Genomic DNA, 15,031 nt, shown 5'->3' with positions numbered 1-15,031 from the left:
CTTAGTACTTTACTTCAGACTTGCAGTATGTAGTGAGTATTCATTCTTGCTGGAAGAACAGATAAATCTATTTGTGTTCTCATGTGGACTAGTGCGAGCAGTGGGATAGGAAGATTGTGATGAAGTGGACTGAAAGTGGAATGTGAGGCACAGTGTTCAAAGTGCTTTGGAGAAGGAAGCATTCAGAACTAGGCTGCCTGAAACTTATCCTGGCCCTGCCTCTTCTTTGTGTGGCCTTTTGCAGATCTATCCTCATTTTACTGATTTATAAAACCTGAACAATAATAGAATCTACATTATAGTTCTCTAAATGATAGAAATGGTCTGACCAAGACCATGCAGTTAGGTCTCTGGTAATTGGGGAATAGGAATTCAGGGTTCCTGAATGGTCCTTGTAATAAACTGTTTTTTTAAAATGATGCTGTGGTTAACCTAGAGCCAGTTAAGAGGAAGCAACTCTATTGAATTCTTTCAGTTGTGCTAGCAAACTTTAAATACTGAGAAGGCAATAAAAGAAAAAGAAATTTTAAACTATATGCTAAACCAGCACCACGAATACTCCCATCCTACCCCACTTTGGAAAATTATGGCACAGCTTCTTGGAAACAAGAAAGATTCATTTGTTTTTCTATTCATTCCACACTGAGCTCTTATTGGATGTCATCCATATTCTACTAGAAACTGTCAACATAGTGATAAATAAGACAGCCAGTGTCCTTAAGGAATTTAGAATATAGAAAAGAAAACCAACACATAAACAGATTATTATTAAAAAGGGAAAAAAAGTAGTGTGATTAGCTTGTTCTTTCATTCATCTATTGATTCATTCACTCCTTAACATAGCAGCCAGGGAGATCTTTTTAAATGTGAATTAGATCATGTCACTGTTTTCCTCACAATTCTCTAGTGACCCCCATGTTTGCCAGCCTCAGAATGGCTTACAAGCCCCTCCCAGGTTGCCTGCTTTTCCAGACTGGATCCTCTGCTGCTTGCTTTCTTGTGGGGGAACTTCTTGCTGATTATTGAGCAGTGAGGGGCCTGCTCCTCTCTCCTCTTTCATGTTTTAAGTTTAGTGTCCCCAAGGGAGGACTGGCTTTTCAGACCATGGGATAAGTTTGAGGGAATGCAGCTTGTCAGTAGCAGTTTGAGCTTTGGTTTTCCTTAGGATAGTTAAAATTTAGGAAAACATATTAGGAGTTGATCCTAGGAGTTGATTACATTTTAGAAATTTTGAGCATAGATTTTAGTAGCATTTTAAAGTCCTGTGCCTTAGTTTTAGTAAAAATGAAACAGCTCCAAAGGAGTTGGAAATTACCACAAATTTAGTGACTTCAAACCACACATTAAGAGTTCTCAATTTCAGAATTATTGATATTGACATTTTGGGGATTATAACTCTCTGTTGTGGGTCCTGTGTTTTGCATTATACTTTGTTTAATAACATCCCTGTGCTGTGCAAGGTAATCACTGTAATCACAGTGACTTGGGAGACTGAGGCAGGAAGATTGCAATTTTGGAGGCTAGTGAAACCCTGTCTTGGAACTAAAAATGGGCTGGGGATATAGCTTCAAGTACCTGGATTAAATTCCTAATACTGAAAAAAGAAAAGAGATTCATTTAACTAATGAATGAAAGTAGAAATAAAATTCTTTTAAAACAGTTTGAACTTTGGGAATTGATGAAGGATTTGCAGAGGTTGAGATACTTGAGTTGGACTTGGAAGATGAGGACAAGTGTTAGAGGAGAAGGACACATCTCACAAAAAGGTCAATCTTTGCCAAAGGCCAGAATGTGGCAGGAATTGTCCTGGAAGTCACGGATAGCGGGGACGAGCAGGTGAGTGACACTGGATTGCAGAGAGCCTTACAGTGTTGTATGTGTAAGGTTTTAGTTTTGTTTTCACTTTCTCTTGCTGCATAAGAAGTTACCACAAACATAATCAGCTTAAATGGTATAAGATTTTGGTTTCACAGCAAGTTAGAAGTCAAGGCTTTAGCTGGATTCCCTTCTCCTGGTCTCAAAGGGATGAAATTGAGGTGTTAGCTGGTTATGGATTCATCTCGGAGCTTAATTAGAAAAAGAACTTCCAGCCTGTCTCAGATGGTTATAAAATTCTTTACCTTGTGACTGTATGACTGAGGTGTCCCTTTTCTCACTAGTTCATGGTTAGGAACTATTCTCAGCTCTTACAAACTGCCCTCAGTCCTTGCCATGTATAGATTTTTTTTTTTTTTTTTTTAACTTGACTCACTTATTCAAGGAGAATCTCTCCGGCTTTGAATGTCTCTTTTTTTCAGTTGGCTAAGATGGAGTCACAGTGGAATATCATCAAGACAGTGACTGTCCTATCATCTTTGCCATATTCTGTTGGCTATAAACAAGGAAGTTCCCATCCACACTCAAGAGGGGATAACACAGAGGGATAGATGTTGACACCAAGCGCAAGAAACTCTGGAGCTGTTTTAAAATTCTGTCTACCATATTCACTTTCAGCACCATGAAGGCAGTGGCCAACTCTTTTTTTTTTTTTTCCCCCTCTTAGCACTCTTATCTCTGGTATCTGACATATAGGAAGTGTTTTATGAATATTTGTCAAATGAAATCTCTGGATGAGAATTTGGCAGGCAATCGAGTGCTATTAACAGTTTAAGTTCCTAAACCTGTAATTTCACATCGAAAAAGATGTTGAATAATTTGACATTATTCATATTTTTTTTTAAATTTTGGTTTTTTTAGTTGTAGTTGGACACAGTACCTTTATTTTATTTTTATGTGGTGAGGCTCGAACCCAGCGCCCCACACATGATAGGTGAGCTCTCTACTGCTGAGCCACAACCCAGCCCCTTATTCATAATTTCACATCAAAAAACATGTATGAATAATTTGCCATTATTCATAGTCTTCACTTGAGGTAAAACTATGAACATTTTTACCTGAGTTATTAAAGTAAAACCAGAAATTGTTTATTTTCACAAGTGTCATTCAAACCTACTATTCCAGAGAGACAACACCCATTGAAAAATAATTTAGGGCTATATTGCATCAAACTGGCACTTTTCTTCTAACAACTAGAGATGTTGGCAGGTTTGGAATTTTAGGGATGGTGTCTGAAGTTTCACAGTTATTGCTAGATAAAAAATGTTATTTCAAAATTCTTTGAAAATACCAATTACAGGCTGGGGTTGTGGCTCAGTGGTAGAGTGCTTGCCTAGCATGTGTGAGGCACTGGGTTCGATTCTCAGCACCACATAGATAAATGAATGAAAAAAATGAATAAAGGTCCATCAACATCTAAAAAAAGTACCAATTGCATTAAAGCAGCTGAATAATATTCTAGTCTAACTTGTGCTTAGAACTTTATATATTTAGTGAGATTAATATGTACATTCTTTATCTTTGTCATAGGAAACATATTTTGAACAAAATTTAAATTTTGAGTGGTCCATTGATAAAGTGCCATTTCATCATTACAAAATCATTTATTTCTGACTCCAAAGTCTGTTTTTCCACAAGACTCTTACCATGGGGCTGGGGATGTGGCTCAAGCGGTAGCGCGCTCGCCTGGCATGCGTGCGGCCCGGGTTCGATCCTCAGCACCACATACAGACAAAGATGCTGTGTCCGCCGAGAACTAAAAAATAAATATTAAAAATTATCTCTCTCTCTCCTCTCTCACTCTCTCTTTAAAAAAAAAAAAAAAGACTCTTACCATTCAAACTGGAGTTGGGAGAATCCCTGTCTGTGTTATGGGGTATTAGAAGCCACAAGAGTAAGCATTTGCCTATAATCCCAGTGGCTCCGGAGCCTGAATCAGGAGGATTTCAAGTTTAAAGCAAGTCTTAGTGAGGCCCTAAACAACTTAGCAAGACCTTGTCTCGAAATAAAATATTTAAAAAAGGGTTGGGGGCTGGGGTTGTAGCTCTATGGCAGAGTGCTCACCTTGCATGTGGAAGGCCCTGGGTTTGATCTTCAGCACCACATAAAAATGAAATAATGGTATTATGTCCATCTACAAGTAAAAAAAAAAATAAATAAAAAAGGGCTGGGGATATGACTCAGTGGTTAAGTGCCTCTGAGTTTAATCTGGGGTATTAAAAAAAATGGTGAGCAATGCCCATTTTCCCAGAGTATCAATTTTTAGTGGTATTTTTTCCTATTTAAAATAACCACAGATATAGGATATTATGGGATAGAATGCAAAATATGAATTCTAACCATAAATTTCTTATGGCATGCTGCCATAGTTTCCTCCCCAGATCTTCTTAATGCCCTTCTGATCTATCTGTGGAGAAGTTTGAGAGGCACTGTACTTACTATACCAGGCTCTCTTTCAACTGGACCTTGACAAGTGTTAAAGTTCTGAGGCATTTCAGGTGGTTAGTGGTAATAAGGCAAGAAAATCAAGAATGTGGTCCCTTTGTTGGAGTGAGACATTTGACATAAGAGACCTTACCTCTGATAGATTGGTGGGAGGTGGGGAAGGGCTAGCTGGTCCCAGATGGCCATAATCATTTATTGGGGGCCTCAACAGTACAGATGGAGTGACTGAGATGGCTGAGCCACTGCCCACGTGGTCTTTTATTCCACATCTTATGAGTTGGAAGCTTTCCAAGGCCACAAGTTTCAAGTCCTCTTTAGGGCGAGGTTCAGAAGTTCCACTGCATATACTTGGTGAAAGCAAAGCACAAGGTGAGCCCAGAGTCAAGGGAAGGGGAAATAGGCTCCACTCCTTTTTGGGAGGAACTTGAAAGACACTTACCATGTGCCCTTAGGCAAGTTTCTTAACTCCTTTAAACTTTAGTTTAAAAAAATAAAAATAAATAAAATGAGGGTAGGAGGATTGCAAATTTGAGGCTAGCCTGGGTAATTTAGCAACCCTGTCTCACAGAGTAAAATGAGTTGGGTATGTATAGTTTAGTGATAGAGCATGGGTTCAATCCCCACCCTACCCCCCCCCCAAAAAAAAAAAAAAAAAACCCACAAAGGCTCAGGGCGATTAGTGTGGCTGGCTCAGTGTAAGAGCTCAGGAAATATGGTACTATTCTCATTGTGTTTCTAAGGAGAGGCTGTTATCCTTAAAATGTCATCACCATCTTTCCTGAAGCTCTCTTGACTTTCACCTCTTGAAAAACATACTTAGTGTCTCTTTTGGGGGTAGATGTACCTTGCCTTCTGTTGCTGTTCTGTGTGTTTGTGACATAGCCATTCTGCTGAACTGCCTGGAGAAGGGCAGGCCAAGATTTACATATTTTTGTAGGGTTCCTAGGACCTCCCACTCAAATGATGCTTAGTGAATGGATCTCATTCAAAGGAAGATATAAGCATTTATTTTCTCTTGTCTTAATTTAGTAAGTATTTTTAATCATATGGAGTTAAAAATGTGAAAGGAAAAAATAAACTCTCCAGATATATTGTCTCACTATTTGCTGTTTCATGATTAGGCCTATTCACATGGAGAAAATTTTAATTCCCAGAACAGTTAGTGGAAAAAAAAAAAAGACCAGCTTTTAGTAGACTGAAAAAATAAATGAAGGTTTAATTTAGAGTTAAATTGAAAAGACAGAAAAAGGCAGTAAAGTGCATTTTATGTTAGTGGTTACTTTAATTATTTTTGAAGTCCAGGAAGAATGAATTCTGAACTTAAGATCAAATAATGTTGAAATATTAATAAAAAGAGGGTCTGTTGGTTATTATGAGTGGAAAACTTTGTATATAATAAAAATGTTGTTGCTGATCTACTTGTTATTATTCCTTGTGGGAAATAAATCTGTGAGTGCTTCTGTAACAGTCTTAAGGCCTGCAGCAATCAGGTTTAACTTGGCCTAATGCTAACGATGGGAAGTCTGGGTACAGTGTGCAAAGGTGGTAAAAAACAAACAAACAAACAAACAAAAAAAACAACTTCGCATCTGCTGTTACATGTTGTTAACTCCCCTAGCAGACGTTAAATCATTTCAAGTACAATAATGGTGTGGGAGGTAAATTAACTAACCATTAACAATCTTATAAATACACAATTAACATGCCAACATTTATATGACACATTGATGGGGCAGCAGTAATTTTTGATTGGGAGTTTGCAGACCTTTGAGAAGCCTCAGGCTGTTGCTTATTCAGACAAGTTTTCACAGGTGAGGGGGCTGGAAGTCTGCCTGGCAGAGGAAAGCCAGTGTGCAGTATTTTGAAAATATTTTAGAAGAGGAATTTCTTTCTAACTATTGGCTGAACTTGAGTATTTTCAATCATACTGCTGCCTGTCTCAGGTTCTTGGGAAGTAAAGGAGTATAGGGAGGACTCATGATGGTATGTTATTTTAAAAAGATAAAAAATATTTCAGGTATGGATGGATTTGTAGTTAAAGTTGCATAAATCACTAGAGATTTTAAAAAATGTGTTTAGAGGACTAGGGGTGTAGCTCAGTGTTAGAGTGCTTGCTTAGCATGCATGAGACCCTGGGTTCTATCAAGAGCACTGCAGGGCTGGGGATGTGGCTCAAGTGGTAGCGCGCTCGCCTGGTATGCGTGCGACCCGGGTTCGATCCTCCTCAGCACCACATACCAACAAAGATGTTGTGTCCGCTGAGAACTGAAAAATAAATATTAAAGATTTTCTCTCTCTCTCTCTCTCTCCTCTCTCATTCTCTCTTTAAAAAAAAAAAAAGAGCACTGCAAACAAACAAAAAACATACTTAGACTTAACTGATTATTTAAAGTAAATCCTTAGTCTGAAGCTGTAGCTCAGTGGTAAAGCACTTGTCTTGCATATGTAAGGCATTGAGTTTGATCCTCAGCACCACATAAAAATAAAATAAGGTATTGTGCTCATCTACAACAAAATATTTTTTTAAAAATAAGGTCTCTATGGTTTTAGGAAAGTAAATGATCTCTAAAATTCCTTTCATGTGTAAAGTTTTATGATTTTTATTTTTTGAACAATTGTTTCATGTACTGCTTGCTTCTTGTGGTTTCACGAGTCACTGTCACCGAGTCACTGTGGAATTAGTAGAGGGGAACTAAAAATCTTGTCTGCTGCAGAGCATATTTGCTCTCTCATGTCCTTTACAGGACTCCCTGGAAGGAATTTGTCTCAGGCCTCAGAGTCCAAAGAGTACAATAGGATCATTTTTCTTGTGATTATTTGTTCCTTTTTGAGAGACTGAATACCATAGTGGTTAAGATCTCAAGCTCTTTGGATTTGGTTCTTACTTCGGTTGTCTGGCTTTGGGCAAGGTTCTTGACCTTTCTGTGTTTCAGTTTTTTTTTCATTTGTAAAACGGGGATAAAAGTAGTAACTAAATAGGGTTATCTTGAGGGTTATATGAATTAATTCATATACAAGGATAGAACAATTCTAGTTGTTTTCTTTTTTTTTTTTTGAACTAGGGATTGAACTCAGGGGTACTCAACCACTTAGCTATATCCTCAGCTCTTTTTATTTTTTTATTTTGAGACAATCTTGCTAAGTTGCTTAGGGGCTCATTGAATTGCTGAGGCTGATCTAAAATTTGTGATCCTTCTGCCTCATCCTCCCAAGACACTGGGATTACAGATATATAGCACCATGCTTGGCTTAGAACAATTCTAGTTTTTATAGTAAGTTAAGGTTAGCTGTTACAGTTGTATTTTGCTTCTGAGATTCTGCAGTTTACCTGTGGTAAATGTACAAGATCTTATGTCATGCCATGGTGTATGAATTTATCCTGAATTACTTCCTCTTTGCGACTTTCTCCAACTCTTTGTGTGTTTTACCATGTCATACTTTATATTTTTCTAGAAGCCATTGCAGATGAAGTTTGAGAGTTTGTGTGTACATGAAGTTATTATTAAAAATTGTATTCAGCTAGAGATGGAGCTCAGGGGTAGAGTACTAGGCTAGTATGTGCAAGACCCTCAGTTTAAAATGCAGCACAGGAAAAAAAAATTGTATTTCAGACTTGATATCCAAAACCTACTAAAATTATTCTCAAGTTACCACATGTAGGTTGCATGTTCAAATGAAAGTGCAAAGTGGTAACAGTATCCAAAGTGCAGCTGGAACCACTATTAGCAGGTAGTAGGAACTTAGCAAATATTTGTTGAATATTGTCTTTTATAAGGAGATCCAGCCCAGTACATTAAAAATGACTGTTTTCATCTCATTCTGCATGGATGTCCCTACTGCTTCCATTTTCAGTAAAACAAATCTTTATGCTTTAAAGAACCTGTAGTTAAAGAGTGGGAGAAAGAAGCTGGGGGAGTAGCTCAGTGAGAGTGTGCATGTAGTGAGGTTTTGATTTCCATCCCCAGCACTGTTAAAAACAAAAACAAAACAAAACAAAACAAAAAACAAGGAAGAAAGAAGCTGTAAAATAGGGAATCTTTGGGAAACTGACCTCATGGAGCTGGACATGATTGTCTCATGTTATAAGGTACATATACCATGGGAAGTACGTATTTTACTTAGCATGATATTCTTCTTCTTTTTTTTTTTTAATATTTGTTTTTTAGTTGTAGTTAGACACAACACCTTTATTTCACTTGTTTATTTTTGTATGTGGTGCTGAGGATCGAACCCAGGGTCTTGCATGTGCGAGGTGAGCGCTCTACTGCTAAGCGTCCCCCCACAAGATATTCTTAAGGCTCATCCATGTTGAAGCGTATGTCAGAATTTCCTTAATTTTTAAGGCTGAATAATATTCTATTCTATGTTATATACCACATTTTGTTTGTTTAACCAGCCTGTTATGTTTTTAATCATTGTTAAGCATTCTATTATGTGTATGTATCATAGTATATGTGCTGTTAGTGGATGTTTAGATTTTCATTACATATTGTAAACAATTCTGAGAAACATTTTTTGCACAATTATTTTCTTAAATTCTAGAAGTATGATTGCTCAAAGGGTATTCATGTTTTTCATTTTGGTAAACATTGCCAAATTACTCTCTAAAAAATCCCAAGTTTTACTTGCTTTATAGTGCATATTTTTCTGAACTCCTGCCAATATTAGTCTTAAAAAATAATTTTGCTTTTTGTACAACTGAACAGAGAACAAGTTGTTTCATTTGTATTCTGAATGTGTTTGTCTTAGAAATCAAGTATACCTTCAAATGATACTTGGCTGCTCTTAAGGAGATTTAAAAAAAAATATTCTTTTGGTTCTGAAAAGCAGAGTTGTTGAAATAAGTTGATAATGTCCCAAGGTGACAATTTTGAAGGGCACATTGAAGAGAAGCTCTTGTATCTGTATTAATAAAAAAAGGCAATCCTTTCTTTATAATCACACTTAAACCTGACATGCTCATATATGACTTATCTCTGCAACAAAATTGGATAGTTGTTGGAAGTTGGACAGCAACATGTATTGAATTCCTGCCATGTGTAAACACCTTTTGTCAGAAGGGATGTGGTGTGATGGCCCCTGTCCTTGTGGAACTTATAGTCTTAAGTCTTCAAGAACACGGAACAGGAGGTGGAAAGTGACACACAAAATGGCACATTTCCCAGGGCCGTCCTATGGGAGTTCTCTATCAAAACTGGTGTGGAAGGAATGATTGAGTGAATCCTACAGATTCCTCTATGTACAAAGTGATAGTATTTAATAGAGAAGATCTCTGCTGATCTTAGCGTGTTTTGAGGCCTCTCTTCTGTAAGGATAAAGATGGGGAGCAGGTGTGTGCCTTTAGAGGTGTTTGCCCATTCTTCTTTCTAAGCTGGGATGAAGCAGATTAATTTTGCTGAAAAATATTTTATTGAAGGTATTAAGCGTCCTTTAAGCATCCTTTTGCTTTGCCCTTTGTCATTTGACTTTTCAGTGTCAGAACACCCTCCCAATGTATGGCTTCTTATTGAAATCCTTGTTTTTGCAGGGGAGAACTATTCAGGATGAAGGTGGGAGCACCTGTTCCTCTGCTAGCAACCCGTTGCCTTGCTTCCATGGAGGGAAGACAGTTTATTGTGGTTGCTACAGGAGGATGTTTGTAGCGGCAGTTTGTGATCCTATCCCGTGAAAATGCTCTCATTTGGGGGTGTATACATTTCTTCATGGTTATAGAAAAAGTTCTTATTTTTATAAGTGAAATTTAAAAGCTCCCTTTCAGATTTATAATTTTTGACTGCTCTACTTAAAATAGCACATTAATGGTTTTGAGACCAAATATTTCAGAACTTTACTTAAAAGATTAATATTAGGGATGTAGTTGGTCTATATTAGGGCATAAACTTTTGATTCAGGCATTTCTTCTTAGCCTTAGTGTAAATAAGTAGTTAATATATTTAAGGGAAAAAGTGAATAGTAGTGTAACTTACTTGATTTAGGGCTTCTCAGTAAAACATTCTTTAATCTCTGTGTCTTTAAGATCCACGAGTTAATGGCAGTAGAATGACGTGTTACTTGGCAAAATTTTTGTAGACGGACACAACACAATGCTTTTATTTTTTTTATGTGGTGCTGAGAATCGAACCTGGGTCCCACCTGTGCTAGGCGAGCGCTCTACCGCTGAGCCACAATTCCAGCCTTGAACAAAATTTTTAGAAACCTCAATTAGCTGTAATTATTTGTTAAATAGGTTACCTCCTGTTTTTCATTTCTAGAAGAAACAAATGACAAGAAAATCTGGTGTTATTGATATTTATTTTTTCTCTTTTAAAAAATTTTTTGTGGTGCTTCAGATTGAACCAAGGGCTTTGTGCATGCAAAGCAAGCACTCTGCTAACTGAGCTATATCTCCAGCCCCTTTTCTCTCTCTCTCTCTCTCTCTCTCTCTTTTTTTTTTTTTGCAGTACTGGGAATTAAACTCAGGGCCTGTGTATGGTAGGCAAGTGTTCTGTCACTCACCTACTGCCCCGGACCCAGTTATAGTTATTTCTAAAAATAAAAATCTTCATAGGATTGTTTCTAGGAACATTTTCAAACCAGCTTTCACGTTCCTTGTATTTCAAGATCTAAACCATTTTGAAAGAGCAAGGAGGTGACTGAGGTAACCTGCAGTGTCTTCTATCACAAAAGAACCAGACTTATTTTATCTTCCATGAACTTATTGAAGATGGATGAAATATTGGTATATTTATGACTACCTTAAACAAGAATTAAAACTGAAAATAGTAGTGATCTTTTTGCCATCATCATCAACCTTATTAATAGCAGCCTATGTTTGCTTAATTATGTACTACCTACTCGTTCACTTTTCTGCATTTTTTCTTGTGTATCCTCTCTTACCTGGCACCTCCATTTTATAAATGAAGAACAAAAGGAGGCTCAAAGGTGTTAAGTGTTTTGACTGAGATCACATTGCCAGCAACTGATAGGGCCAGGATTTGAACCCAGTGGGTCTCTAGGACCTAGTTCCTAACAGAAACAATGGTTCCATTCTGTTTTGTGAGTATTCTCATTTAACCAAGGAGGTACCATCTACGTTCCTAGAATAAACATCATTATAGTTTTAACAGGATTGAGGAAGCAGTTCTTATAATTAGGTTTCTAAAATAAGAAATTAATCTTATAGCAAGGCAGTTTTGATTAATAAGTTTTATTTTAAAAACACAGTACTGTCTTAAATTAAAAAAAATATGTTTATTGAACAAAATTACTTTGGTGGTACACCTTTGTCAAATCTTTGTGCCCTTTTAAACACTTCACAACCATAAGACAAAAGGGAAAATGTAAACTGATGAAATGAGTTTCATACTTAAGCACATCATTTGAGGAAAATATAGTTTGTTCCTTACAAAATAATGAGAAAACTGCTTCAGAAGGAATAGAAAAAGAAAGACTTGAATTTATTGTTTCAGCAGTAGTTATGTCCTTTAAGTAGCCTGACTAAGAGGTTACTGTTATTTGTTTTGCAAGAGAGCAAGCCTTCCTCTCTGATACCACAGAGAGATTTCATTGACCAGAGCCATAGCCCCTAGTGCTTATAAGGATTTCCTTTCAGCTTAGACTTAATCCTTTTAAGCTCCTAGTTACAGGGATAAATGTTGATTTTCAAGGTAGCATTTTACCACATTGAATTTGTTTGAAAAATGATTCAGTCGTTTTCTGCCTTATTCTTAAATATTGCTGTGTACATCATGTTTCTAGGTAGGTGAGCTGGTGAAACAATATGAAGAGGAGAAAATAGCCTTTTAAGGAAATTGGCCCACAGAAAGGATGGCCTTCTTGGACAATCCAACTATCATTCTAGCTCATATTCGGCAGTCACATGTGACCAGTGATGACACAGGAATGTGTGAGATGGTTCTCATTGATCATGATGTTGACCTAGAGAAGATTCATCCTCCTTCAATGCCTGGAGACAGTGGGTCAGAAATTCAGGGAAGCAATGGCGAGACTCAGGGCTATGTATACGCCCAGTCAGTCGATATTACCTCAAGTTGGGACTTTGGTATTAGAAGACGCTCAAACACAGGTAAACCTTAATTTTATTTCCAGTCATGTCTTCTGAGCTTTAAATTAATGCATTATGTTGGAAGGGGGGAGTTTCTGTGTGATAAGAGGAACACGCATGTGTCAGACTAAGAGTCTTAAGTAACATCTCCATCTCTATGAGTATGAATGGAGAGGTCCTTTGGAGTGATGTAATTAGAAGGAACGAGACAGAAAAGGTATAGGTGGAAAGTGGGTAGGGGAGACATGCTGGATGTTATTTTCTAAAAAGTCATCATGTAGAAATGGAGCCAGACCTGTTCTGAGTGTCTTTTCAGAACAACACTAGTCCCAGTAGATAGATTCCCTGGAGGCAGATTTCAGGTTGATACAATAAAGAACCTTTAACACAGACAGCTGACTAGCCAAGGAGTATAAGGTATGGCTCCAGACAGTTGTTATCCATGGAGGAATTGTTGGGGGGGGGGGGCTGTTGGGGAGTGGCAGAGACAGCTCTTTATTTGTTAGGGTTGGTCCTAATAGGAATTCCCACTTTGGGTGTGAGATTAGAAAAGGTGCCTCTGTTTTTGATTCTTTATCTTTATTGACCACTAACCTTGATCTTTGTGGTTTGAAAATGCTCAACTTTGGTATATATATTGTTATCTTTTAAACCGTTTTTCATTGCCTGTTTTCTAGTTTGAAATTTTTTTCCTTTCACAGGGAATGTGATGAACCAAGGCCTTTAATTAGATAAATTATTTAGAATACATATTGTAGTTCTGAAATAATAGGATATTCTAGGAGATAATTATTATTTTTTAGATCATCAGAAAATATAATCTCCAAATCAGCAATAGTAACCTGCTAATGCCTTATGATTGTGACAGAAGTCAAACTACAAGACTGAAAATATTCATGTATTTATTTTTCATGATCTGGATATAAAATATTACATAAAGGAGTATTATAGGTAGAACCAGATACAATTATAGTGAAAAGCACATTAAGGTTTTGGTTCAAATTTCAGCATCTGTGACACCAAAAAGAATAATTTGATCTTATGAAAATAATTAATACTATTTCCCAATATCTGAAGGAACTTTTATCAAAATATGACTTGAATGAAGGTTTGAATATAATTCAAAATCATTGATTCTGAGTTCTTTAGTTGAAACTGACTTCCTTGCAAATTATTGAGACGATATCTCATATGACAGGTTGAATGGATTTCAGTAGGAGAATATTGCTAAATTAAGAGCTTTATGATTATATTACATTGGCTGCACCCTTCACATTTATTAATTGCAACCAATGTATTTTTCTTCTGTGGAATTTGGTTAGATATAGTGACATTGACAGAATGCTTTTGCCAGAGTAGTTTTAGGTTTCTGATAAGAATATTTTTGGTCTTTCCCTATCACAATGTAAGGTAGGATTGTATGATTTCCTACCTTGAAAGTGTTTGAAAAAGAAGTTTATTTTATTTATTTTCTATTAGCAATGTGCTAGAATAGGATGTTGAAGATTAGCAAGAGAAAATGAGTTTCAAGAGATGGCATCAATTTTGACTTTCCTTTCATTGTTATCTCTGTGCAGCAGTTAATGGATGCTGAATGGTATTTCTTTAAAGGCTCAGTTCACCATTTTTTTGAAGACTGATCAGCCAGTGGCGGTATAATCACAAATGCATGATTTTAGGTGACTCTTGATATTGTTGGAATTTCTTTATGTAGCACCTGGATGTTAATAATTAATTCAGATTATTGGTTGTCCTAATGACCAAGGAATTTACTTTTTAATTCTCTTAACATATCTTAAAATTTTTTAAAAGAAAAATTGTTCTTTTTAGGATTTGACTAATGTTACAAAGATACAAATCATTTATTTTACTACCTATAAACTGTTTCAGCCCACTGAAGAAAAGCTATGCTAATTTATATAGCTTTGACATTTTATAATTTTCATGATTTTTAGATAAAGGATTTTATATTTAAAACTTTAATAGTCTAGTCTGAGTTCATTTATCTTTAATTTTTGAAACGGGTAGAGTAATTCATAACAGTAATTTTATTCCTGTAATGTAATATTCACTTCAGTTCATTTGTGCATTAAAATTCCTTTAAGACCGTTATTAATGATTTATATAATGAAATGTCATATTAATCACAGAAGTTTTCACATTTTATTATTCTCTTCCATGTTAATACTATCTTTATGATCTCTATTAATGTTTTATATCCTCTAATTTCAATTATAAATCAAGAATATTTTCATGTTTTTGTTGGTATTTGCTTTTCAGGGTGCCACCTTTAAAATTTTATGACTTTTTCCCTACATATGCAATATAAAACATCTTTATTCATATAAAGGTAGTTAATTATGTCTTTGTTTATAGTAAACTTTCATTGACAAACTTATAGTTATAATATTTCTTTTCAAGCTCAAAGATTAGAACGACTTCGAAAAGAGAGACAAAACCAGATCAAATGCAAAAATATTCAGTGGAAAGAAAGAAATTCTAAACAATCAGGTAAATGGAAATAATTTTAATTCTTAATTTGAGTATTTCTATATTTTATTTAGTTTATATTATTATATAAGAACTTTTACTTTGATTCATCCCTTTAAATCATCTGTGCAGATACATCTTGTGTTTTGAGCTTTGAGCTCTTTTACTTGTCCCTGG

At 36.1% G+C, this 15,031-nt stretch overlaps 1 protein-coding gene across 6 annotated transcripts in view; it reads left to right on the top strand.

Moving 5' to 3' along the window:
* The window catches only part of Mapkap1 (MAPK associated protein 1), a 230,800-nt gene that overhangs the window by 18,970 nt on the left and 196,799 nt on the right, over positions 1 to 15,031 (top strand). For 4 of the 6 annotated variants that reach the window (XM_026386354.2, XM_026386351.2, XM_077797106.1 and 1 more), the window contains exons 2-3: positions 12,058 to 12,385; positions 14,786 to 14,875. In XM_026386354.2, the coding sequence (XP_026242139.1) occupies positions 12,127 to 12,385; positions 14,786 to 14,875 (349 nt within the window). In that variant the 5' untranslated portion in view covers positions 12,058 to 12,126. Of the gene's footprint in view, positions 1 to 1,774; positions 1,837 to 12,057; positions 12,386 to 14,785; positions 14,876 to 15,031 lie in introns of those variants that run through there. The other 2 variants (XM_077797104.1, XM_077797105.1) reach the window with 2 other exon arrangements.

The sequence above is a fragment of the Urocitellus parryii genome, chromosome 4, assembly GCF_045843805.1.
Source record: "Urocitellus parryii isolate mUroPar1 chromosome 4, mUroPar1.hap1, whole genome shotgun sequence".
In the NCBI taxonomy this organism is placed as follows: domain Eukaryota; kingdom Metazoa; phylum Chordata; class Mammalia; order Rodentia; family Sciuridae; genus Urocitellus; species Urocitellus parryii.
The sequence above is the reverse complement of the archived record's forward strand: the minus strand, read 5'-3'. Positions and strand labels throughout refer to the sequence as shown.